General features: G+C 33.8%; 1 protein-coding gene across 1 annotated transcript in view; it reads right to left on the minus strand.

The window, feature by feature from the left end:
* The window catches only part of LOC129225776 (sorbitol dehydrogenase-like), a 44201-nt gene extending 39100 nt beyond the window's left edge, over positions 1 to 5101 (minus strand). Inside the window, exon 1 of the mRNA XM_054860285.1 lies at positions 4827 to 5101. Coding sequence (XP_054716260.1) covers positions 4827 to 4880 — 54 coding nt within the window. The 5' untranslated portion in view covers positions 4881 to 5101. The remainder of the gene's footprint in view (positions 1 to 4826) is intronic.
* Between the last annotated feature and the right edge of the window lie 6671 nt (positions 5102 to 11772).

Consider the following 11772-nt stretch of genomic DNA (forward strand, 5'->3'; position numbering starts at 1 on the left):
CTTATTCAAAGAACTGTTTTTACCTTTATCATTTTTTTTTAACGATATCCTTTCGATTGTTTTATTCTTTTTCATATGGGGGATGTTGCAGCGGGATTTCCCGTTTGTTCTATATGGGTAGTTAGATTTTTACACTTAATATCTGAAGTCGCTTTTTATCTTTTGAGTATGGCTGAGAGAACAAACCATCAAGTACGGGAGAAAAAATAGTTAATAAAACAACTGCTCAGTGGGCATTAGATAAATTAAGTTGTACTACGCATTCTGACACCATAGTAGCTTAAAACATTTTTCTTCTGCTTATTTTTTTCAACAGAACGGTTCAAACACTGGATAGTTTATTGAAATTTTTTAACTTTTCCATTTACAAAGTTTGAACAGAACAACGTCTGTCGGGTCCTCTAGTAATAATGTAAATTACTTCACTAATATTACATTTTAATTAACTAAAATTGTTATGCTTAATTAAACAACTTCCACCTAACATTTATTAGTTGTAAGCCACACATCTCTCACATACAAATTAGAAGTGTATTTTCACATAATTTAGTTTTGGCCAGTTCTATGGTGGTTAAATCCAGTTTTGGCCGGTTTTAACCAGTGGCCTGGACAGGGTTGGCTTTCTGCCGGCAGAAACTAGTTTTTGCCGTGCCAGTGGCAGAAACTGGTTATAACCGGTTAAAACCGGCAGAAAACTGGCAAAAACTTAAAGTCGTTTAAAAAAACTAAAGTAATTACTAAATGATATTTGTTTAAACTAAAAAATTAAACTTCATTTCATCATTGTAAAAAATAAAATGTTATGCTAGTGCCCTTGATTTAGTTCAGAAAGGGAACTTTTCAATTACTGATGCTCGTAATATTTGGATTAATCTAACAAAGGACGAAACTCATATGGGTTCTTAGGATAGAGGAATGACTTACAGAATTAAACTGGCACTACTGTTTGTAATTTGCTCGCAAATAAGCTTCATCTAAGTTGCTTGTGATTGAAATTATGTGCTTCAAGAAGAAAGTGTCAAATTTTACTTGCCAATATTAATCTAGATTTTGTACATAATATCACAGCTTTGCAAATCAAATTGGCCCCACTTCTCGAAACTCATTTTTCCAGTCAAATTTTTACCACTACCCCTAGTTACTACATGATGGACCAGTTTAAAAAAATGTACAATTTAAAAGTTTTATGAATATTGCTTGTTCCTTGATGCATTGCCTGCTAGCTCTTCTGTTGAAAGAATACTCTAAAGTTTCTCATTCTTATATATCAAATTGAGAAACTATTTAGATTTTTGGAACCACCTTTTCCAAGAAGCAACTGCAGGATCCAAACAATGCAACATTTGATTCTGAATTGGAATAATATTGTAAATTAAACTGTGCTTTGGTTAACAATTAATTATTTTTTCCATGCGTTTTCTACTGTCTATCAATAGGTTTTTTTTTTTTTTTGTCATTTTGTGAGTTTTTGCCAGTTTCTGCCGAAAATGTGGCAGAAAGTGGTTTTTGCCATGCCGGTTTTAACCGGTTTCTACCAGTGGTTTTAACCGCTCCGGCAGAAACTTGCCAGCCCTGGGCCTGGATAAAATCAGTTTTGTCCAGCCAAAACTACAACCCTGCGGCATACAGCTTTAAACAAACAGATTTCACAACCTCAAATTTTGAATTAAAATACTATTGGTTGTTTTAAAATTGACCAAATATAAAGATACTGTCAGCCCCGATTAATTGGGTATTGGATAACTGAATACCTCGCTTATACCAATAAAACCTCCCGGAACCAAATATTTCCCTATAGGCGGAATGTTAGAGATCCCCACTTAATGGAATCATTTCCATGGATAATTGAATACTATTGATCAGCTTTAGCAAACATTTTTGATGAGAAAACTTTTGAATTAATTAGAAATAAATTAAGGAAGAACAATTATTGACGTAAAGTCATAAAGAAATATTTTTCGCTCACAACGAGCGAGAGAAGCAACATTCATCTTCGATCAAAATATGTCCAATTCTTGTTCCAATCTTTGCCAGAAAAAAAAATTGACAAAGCAGTTGATAATTAAATTAAATAAAATAACCCAAAGAAATATGCACATTTTAGACAATAATAAATTGATAAATATTAAATATAAAACACAGTTTACGAGGAGCGGGAAAAGAGAGCTAGAAAAAGAGTTCCCAAAAGACCTTGAGCAAGTAATCCAATATTATGGAATTTTTCAAAGAAGAATGTACTGAAAAAAGGTACTAAAACAGATTTTATAACTCAAGTTGTAAGTTGCTTTTAATGAATTTTCATACGTACTTGTATATATGAAAACTTAAAAAAATAATAATAATACTGTTCATTAAACTTATTTCAAAACCTTTTTGACAGTAACATTAATTATTTCCTTTCTCTAGCTATTGATTTAGTACAACCTCGATATCTCGAATCTCTAGGGACGGGAAAATTTTTTGAGATATCGAGTTTATGAGTTATCAAGGTTTTTCAAAAAATACACTACTGACTCTAACATTTACACACACGTACGCTATATGCATTTATATATGTACTACTGGACCACATTGAATTACGATCAATAAAGTAGTCTTCAATATTTCACTAAATTTGAAATTTTACAATTGGCGAAAGTGCACAGGATGAGATTTTGAAATGAACAACAATTTCAACTTGGTTTTTTCACCTAAAAATTTAAAAATTCTAATTTTATTTTTAACCAGTAACCTCACATTCAAAAAGTTCACAGCAGCCATTTTGTAGGAGCTAAAAAAGCTGAATGAAGAAAACGAGGAACGCATTTTCCGTTTTCGCTCGAAAACTGACAGACGAAAAATCGAACCCCTTTCCTCAAAATGGAAAACATGTTTGAGAAAAATGCACAACCATTCTAAATTCTGTGGAAAACACTGCACCCCCTTCATGCCAACACTCCCCTATTATCTTGTCCCAATCCCCTATTCACAAATTTCCAAGAAAAGGGACGAAAAACGTTAAGCAATCGTCCCTGGAACTGGTTTTACTACAAAAATTGCCGAAGCAAAACGACAATTGAAACTTGCTTTCGTTCAAAAAATTTCGACATATCAAAGGTTTTGAAAAATAAATTTCGAGATAACTATGGAAAATACATAGGGGTTTTTATAGAAAATGCTGGGGAAAATTTTTGTTTCGAGACATCAAGGGTTTCGAGATAAGGAGGTTCGAGATATCAAGGTTTGACTGTATTATTAACTTTATGGCAAATGTTGTCAATTTAAAAAGGTAAAGAAAATTTCTCCGCTTAATCAAATAAAATTTCTCGGAAACGGCGATATTCAATTAAGAGGGACCGACAGTATTGAGATCAACTGCAATTTTTGAGCGCTTAACAAGAAACCATAACTTATTTTATTTCATACTTTCAGTGCGAACCAAACTTATAGAAGTAGTTTTTAACTAGAGACGTACCGAGTATCACTTTGTCCGAGTAGCCGAGTACTGACTACTCGGTCTTTGTTCCTGCACTGTGCTTTTAACGTTGTTTTATTTCCTAGTATTTTTTAAGCAAAGGTATTTTTTATATTTCTTGTAACTAATTTTTGTTTGTAGCAAAAATCCATTTTTAATATAAAAATTCCATATTTTCTATACAGTCAAACCTTGATATCTCGAACCTCCTTATCTCGAAACCCTTGATGTCTCGAAACAAAAATTTTCCCCAGCATTTTCTATAAAAACCCTTGTGTATTTTCCATAGTTATCTCGAAATTTATTTTTCGAAACCCTTGATATGTCGAAATTTTTACACAGAATTAAGTTTCAATTGTCGTTTTGCTTTGGCAATTTTTGTAGTAAAACCAGTTCCAGAGACAATTGCTTAATGTTTTTCACCCCTTTTCTTGTAAATTTTGTGAATAGGGGATTGGGGCAAGATAATAGGGGAGTGTTGGCATGAAGGGGGCGCAGTGTTTTCCACAGGGTTTAGAATCTTTGTGCATTTCTCTCGAACATGTTGTCCACTTTGAGGAAAGGGGTTCGATTTTTCATCCGTCAGTTTTCAAGCGAAAACGGAAAATGCGTTCCACATTTTCATCATTCAGCTTTTTTAACTCCTACAAAATGGCTGCTGAGAATTTTTTGAATGTGAGGTTACTGGTTAAAGATAAAATTAGAATTTTTAAATTTTTAGGTGAAAAAACCAAGTTGAAATTGTTGTTCATTTCAAAATCTTATCCTGTGGCCTTTCGACAATTAGAAAATTTTAAATCTCGTGAAATATGAAGACTACTTTATTGATAGTAATTCGAAGTGGTCCTATAGTACATATATAAATGCATATAGCGTACGTGTGTACAAATGTGAGAGTTACTAGTGTATTTTTTTTTAAACCTTAATAACTCGAAAACTCGATATCTCGAAATTTTCCCCCGTCCCGAGAGATTTGAGATATCGAGGTTGTACTGTACTTACCTTTTTTACACAATTTTAAATAAATAAGTTTTATTTACTTTGGGGACATTAAAATAAAGATTTATTCCATTGAAGCATTACAAACTTCATTACTCTCAAAATTTAAACTTGACTTATAAATTTTAATTGTAAATGATTGCAGAATATAATGCTTGCTCTTTTTTTATAAATTTTAGTATCTATCTTGGACTATATTCAATTTTCTGCAACTACTCAGTATTGGCCGAGTATCTGATCAGAATTTGGCCGAGTACTCGGCAAATTGGCAGAGTAGGCCGAGTACCGAGTAGTTACCGAGTACTCGGTACGACTCTATTTTTAACTATAAAAAAAAAGAAAACTTTTATATCTTCTTCAAACATAATCTTACCAAAACTAGCTGGCCTTTCTGCTTCAAAACAACGTTCAGGTTTTTAGCAGCCATTCTCCTTTTTTAGTGACAGCAAAGGGGAAGAGCTTATCGCTCATCGCGACTGATAGGACAGAAGACTTTCGATACACGCCTCTCGCACACTCTATATCAGTCCCAATTTCATATTTGTAGTCTAAGTACAACAAAGAAGTGCTCTTGAAACGTTTAAAGTTTAGATATGAAGAATAGTTTAAAAGATACATCTTCGCCAGAACTTTTATTTCCCCGCAAAAAGAAAGTTTCGTATATTGTTTTTGTTTACGGTTTTGAGTGTTGCCAAAGTCAGTTCTAAATTTCGATGGGAGGGGCAAAAATTTACAAGGCTGCACTTGAGCAGTTAAAAAATATCTTCAAGAAGGAGCAAAACACACGAGTAAAGTTTAAATATGTATCATGCTTCTTTCAAAAGTGACTAATGACAAATGCGAAAAAAAAAGGGCTTTATTACTTACTTCAATAGTTTAATGTTTTACTAAACTAAACTGGAATACTTTTTTTTATATTTCCATGTCGGAAAAAGGCAAAGTTTTGAAAATGTTTGAAAAAGTGGGGACAAAATTGAGAAAATGTGGTATCACAAAATGGGAATATCTAATATGACCGTCTTAAAATATAGCGTAATTTGATTTACTTATCTTTGAGTGTATTGTTTATTCAGGGGCACCCCCCCCCCCCTCCTAAGGGCAAGAGCACAACCTTCTACTCCCTTGATAACGCAGAGACCACCCAAAGTAAGAGCCCCCCAAATGAGGAAAAATACCCCTCAAAACACCCTCCCCCTAAACATTTCAATGGCGCAGTCTGTGCCATAATCCCTTCTATACAAATACAAAAGTGACGACCAGCAACAGGCTATGGGCCCAGCTAGACTGGTCCTAGTTGATTCACAATCCCCAGTGAAGATCAATGGCCCTCTTAAAACTATCTACTCCCTTGCTCATGACCACCTCTTCCGGTAAGCTGTTCCAAGGTTCCACTACCCTGCTACAATAATAATTTTTCCTAATATCCATGTTAGCCTGAGATTTAAATAGCTTAAAACAATGACCCCTTGTCCTGTTTTCAGTGCTAAACTTCAGCCCCGTAACATCTTTCATTTTAATAAATTTAAGCAACTGAATCATGTCCCCTCGGTCTCTTCTTTGCTCAAGACTGTACATTTTTAGCCTTCTAAGCCTGGAATCGTAGTCTAAGTGGGAAAGTCCACTTATTAGCCTTGTAGCCCGCTTTTGAACCCTTTCCAATACATTAATGTCTTTAGATGGGCATCCCTGGTTTATTGCTGCAGACAAGATGATTAAACATACAGAGCCTGCAGGGAGCAAGGATGTTTTTTTTTTTTTCGAAGCAGCTGGATTTGAAAGTATATTAACCAAATATTCATTACCTTCGTTGTTATCTCAAAAAAAAAAAAAAAAAAAAAAAACAGCAGTTTCCTAGCTACTCAAAACCCAGGAAGATCATCTGGGAGAGGGGGAATACAAGTTTGAATCACGTTAAAAATTAAATGCTCATTTCAAAATAATTTCGGAAGTCAGATTCAAAAAAAAAAAAAAAAAAAGCACTAAAATCAAAATGAGATGAACATGATCACTACTACGCTCAAGCTGTTTAACTGAATTGTACACACGGGGGTACTCATCTTAGGGGGGAGGAGGCTCATGGCGCTTACTGCGCCATTGTAATTTCGGGGGGGGGGGTATTTCCTGCTTTTTAGGGGGCTCTTGCTTTTGGGGGTGGTCTTCACAATATTTAGGGGGTGCACCTTCGCTCTTGGGGGGGGGGCACCCCTGGTATACATAACAATCTTTTTAAATTGGTTTTTAAGAAAATATTGCAATGATTGATTTAAATATTTAATATATTTTATGACAGTACTGTTTCATAAAAAATATCCGATGATGCTTGCAAGCATTGTATATGCACAGTGAGGCCTCATTGCATCGCTGATTAGGATAAAATTGCACTTTTTATTGTTTCTCGAAAAATTAAATGAAAATAGACCCTTACTTTAAATTTGAGACCACTGAAACAAAAATTTTACAGTCCTCAGAAAAAGTAGTTTCCTTTATTAATAGATAAACAAAACTGGTGTCTTATATTTTTCTAAACTTCATTACCAAACGCCTTTGGATTTTTGTTTTCTCAAAAATTAATAGATATATTTTAAATACATTTTACTATCTTAAAAAATAATCCCATTACTTCTTTGTAAACATATACATCACTTATTTGTATGCTGGGAGAAAGAAGTTCAATGAATAGTTACTTTCACAATCTCAGTCAGTAGCGCAGCCAAAAAATATTTTGGGAGGGGTTTTCAAAACCCAAAATTGCTTCTTTCTCATTTATTTCAGTTTTAATGCTCTAATATTATTCCATATGCATAACCAAAAAACCAAACACTTTTCATGACTTAGTGATTATCATTTGTATCACTTGCCTTAAATTAATTTAACAATTCGTTTTGATATCACGCAAAGACACGATGAGCTTTCCTTTTTTTTTTCCATTTCCTTTTTATTTTTCCATTTTGTGTGATTCGTTTCGTTTTAAATTATTCAAACCCTCTTCTTTCGGTTCATCAATGTCTTCCGAAATCGCAACATTGAAGTCCCAAATTCCAGTTGTGCCCTCTCCCCCCCCCCCTCAAAACAACCCCCCTAAAAATTTCAATAGCACACTCCATGCCATGCCCCCCCCCCCCCCACGTGAACACCCTTATAAATACATGGGTTAAGTTTGAAAGAGACGCAGACGCATTTATTTTACTGAAATGGCTACAGTCGAACCTGCCTATCTCGAAAACCTCTATGTCGAAGTTTTTCATTTTCCCTATACCATAAAGTATTAATTCAATTTTTTCCACCATGTTTGTCTCGAATGAAATTTTCTGAAAAACTCTATATCTCGAATTTCGACTAAAGTGTCTTTCTTGAATTCGATTATTAACTGGATTTTTTAGACAAAAACCATTTTTCTTAATATTAGCAGTCACAAAATGCTCCAGAATTAAAATACAAGAAGCAAGTTTTCCAGCTATTATATCCATTCGGAAATTGAGAGGAAGGAGAGATTGTTGATTAGTAAAATTGCTTCCAAAGTTTTACTTTCGAGTCATTGCTCCAATTTCTTATTTTTAGAACTTCTTTGAAAACCTCTGTGCCTCGAAACCTCCATATCTCGAATTTTTCTTCTCTCCCGTAAAATTTGAGATAGACAGGTTTGACTGTATTTAGAACTCTCATGAAGTGCATAATAACGCTTTCAATTTCTCGTCTCTCGATGAGAATTATTAAGACTATTTAAGTCCTCTTGTTATATACCTGTTGGAGTACCAGCACAAAATATAGCCTTAATGTTTAAGAATAGGAGAGTAATTTGTAATTGCTTTCCGGGTGCTATTTTGTTGAAACCTATTCCGTTTGAAAAAGCTTAAATAGTTTTATTTATATATATATATATATTTAAGGGGCAAAAATGAATGTGTTGGAGTTTTGGGAGGGATTTACCTCCACCCTTAAGACTTAGGGGTTAAAAACCCCTTTTCACCACTAACCTTGGTTATAACGAGGTTTTGGATAGATCACACTTTTCTGTTGTCTTTCGAAGAGAGCAATATAACAAAAGGGTTACTGTGCTTATTTTTGCAAGTCAACCTAACACTTGAAATTAGATTTTTTAACGCAAAATGCAGCCTCTTCAACTAGTCTGTCTTCAACTTTTTTTCAGTCTCTTTTCCACAACAGTTTGTTACAAATACAGACATTTTCAGCGGCATCATTGAAAAAAAAAATTATTAGTGGGTTTGTGAGTGCGTTGTATCTCTAGGGCTAATATATTTTTCAAAATGACAATCTCGGGGGAAAAAAAAAACATTTAAGATGCATTTTCTTCTAAAAGGTGGAGATTCCTTCACCTTTAACAACCTGCAGTTTCATTTCAGAAACTCAGCCTTTAAACTGAATTTCATTTGCTCAAAAAATGATTTACAGACTAGGTTATTCCAAAAGGAATCGGCCAAAAATTGTAACCCAGTGAAGTGAAGTCAAAAAAAAAAAAAAAAAAAAAAACCACAAACTACATTTTTTTATCACAATGTCAATATATCTTTATTTATTTATAATACATATACATATTGATGACTGGTTGAGAGCAACACTTGCTTCCGCAATCGATAAATATAAGCAAAACGAATCAACAGAGATAAAATTAACAGTCGTGGTCGTATCACAAGAGGAAAGTGAAGCACCCATCGTTCGCTAACTAAGCACAATTCATCTCATGAGCAGTGACAATTCGTTATTCAGTTCAAATCAAAATGTATCACATGATCTTTGTCGTAGTGCACACCACCGCGATAACAGATGCCTAGCTTCAAATATTCGTCGTCAGAAAAGTCCCAGTAACAACTCCCAAGGATGATGTTGCTATGGCGATATCACGGGGGCGGGGCACATACAAACAACCTTTACTCAGCTAAAGGACCTTATAATAGTTTCGGGATCCCTGATTGGCTGCCAACGCAAGTGCGTCAGCAAAAATTCTTTTTTTTTTTTTTTAAATGCAACAAATACGAACCAATTTCGTTCTTCAGAAGGCTTAATATTTTTTTTTCTTAATTTATTACCCCCCCCCCCCCTTACCTTTGAATAGTGTGTAGAAAATCTTGCTTTGAAATGGACTAATAATTAACGGATGACATTTTAATGTTTTAGCCAATCAGCAGTCTCCAAATTTTTACATGGTCTCTAGCAAAGTAAAGGTTGCTTATATGCCACGGGCACACAATCTCAACAATTAATGTGAGCGACGCAGCTTGAAAATCAGTTTTTCTCCGACAATAATTTCTGTTATCTTCCACAGATGGCAGTATAAACATGTCAATGTTGACTGTCTTTTTGCTTTATGTTAAAAATGACAAAGCGATATTCATTTATTATTACGGGGGCAGCAATTAAATACACTCTGTTCTTGCATCGTTGAGATCAGCTTTAATTTCGTAATGATATAATTTTTACAGTCTAGTGCTGGGAGTTTAAAGGTTGTGGGGTTTTTTGAGCAGCATCTAAAATTTTGCCGAATGTTTTGGTGATCAATACAAAATCTGGTCCATCCACCAACCCTGCCAACCGAAAAATTTCAAAATCGCAAATAATTTTTTAAAAAATAAATAAACACATAACCAAAGATCTGTTTCATTGTAATGAGATGGTTTATCTGAGAATCTATAAGCACTCTTATTTGCATAACCTAAATCATGTAGCATAGAGGCATATCACATGTATTATGTTTGATGCCAGTATTTGTTGGCAAGAATATTAAATCGTGCAAAAACTTCACAACTATCGGGAGGATTTAGCCATATTTGGAATGAGTTTGCCCACTTTTAAATGTCACTACTCAAATACTTCAAGCATTTGGACAGTTAGTACTATTTCTGAAGCTTGACAATAAACGTAAGGGGTAAACCTTTCATTCAGTACTTTTCAACTTCCATCAAAACGCTAAATAAATTTAAAAGAAAAAATGTATAACCTCAGAAATGATACAGATAAACTAAGATGTTTTAAAAGAGGACCAAGTCATCCATTTGGTGGTATGTTTTTTTTTTTTTTTGAATTTCTTTCATTGCAAAATTTTTCTAAGAACAATATTGATAGTTATTTAATCTACAAGCAGATTTTTTCGTCACAAACGAATTAATGTCAGTATTTACAAATTTACTCAGCTGCTAGACTTAGTCAATAGCTTTATGTAGCAGAGCTGAGTTTAGGTAACTGAGCACGAGTTCCCTCTCCTCAACGTGAAAAAAGTTCAACTTCAAAATGTACAAGTTTATTTTCTTATTTGAAAAATTATTATAATTATTATTTTTTATTTTTAGTTTATTTATTTATGTCCCCTCATATCTTTATTAGACCCTGAGTCAATTTATAAATTACCAATGTAAATCAAGTGTCCTCTTAAAAAAAATCCAACCACGGAAAGTAACAGTTGCTTTTAGTAAACTATCCCAAGTATTGACAACATGAGCGCCCATATGCAAAATTGTAAGGGGGGGGGGGCTCAGCTATTTTAACCATAGTTTAGTATGATATTTTCCCCATGAAAACCAATTTCAGAACAGATTAGAGTCATTAAAATCGGACATTTTTAATTACTTATTCATTAATGGCTGAAAAAGAAACATTTTTACATTTTTGCAAAGAAAAAAATACTAAAAACAAGGAAGTTCTAATTTCTAAGGGGGGGGGGGGGGCTCAAGTCCCCTTGCCACCCATATGGGCGCTCTTGATTGACATCCCTATTGAAGACTTAATGCTTCCAGAATTCTTTCAATAAATAACAGCTCGTGATTTAAATTGCTTAAAACAATGACCAGATTCTGTCTTTTGTTCACAAAAATTTAAAATTTCAGGATCAAGATTAAAATACACTTAGTATCTCCTTATGTATAAAGAGAAATATTCAATGTGCATCATTTATTTAGATATATCAGTTGCAAAGTTAAAAATATCGATTTTTTTTTGATTTTTTTGTGGAGAAAATGAATTTATGAGCAAATGTTTATTTTGCTGATACACGATACCAGCCACATTAGATAGACAGCAAGAGAAATGGGGGGGGGGGCTGTAGCCCAAATATTTGCTTGAGGTAGCCCCCCTTCCCTAAACGTCCCCCCTTCTTTTTCTCATTATATCACTGAGATTAGCTACACAAATCATTCTGTTACAGTTGTTTCCAAAACTATAAATCTGCAAATTTTTACCAACTTTGAAATTGAGCAAGCAATACATGATTAAAACAAGTTACCATTACATTAACTAATTACTCCATAAATATCAGTTAATGTACAGCTTGTTGAAATAATAAAATGCATATAACACTTGGAGAAAATTCA

This window comes from Uloborus diversus, chromosome 7 (assembly GCF_026930045.1).
Source record: "Uloborus diversus isolate 005 chromosome 7, Udiv.v.3.1, whole genome shotgun sequence".
Classification (NCBI taxonomy): domain Eukaryota; kingdom Metazoa; phylum Arthropoda; class Arachnida; order Araneae; family Uloboridae; genus Uloborus; species Uloborus diversus.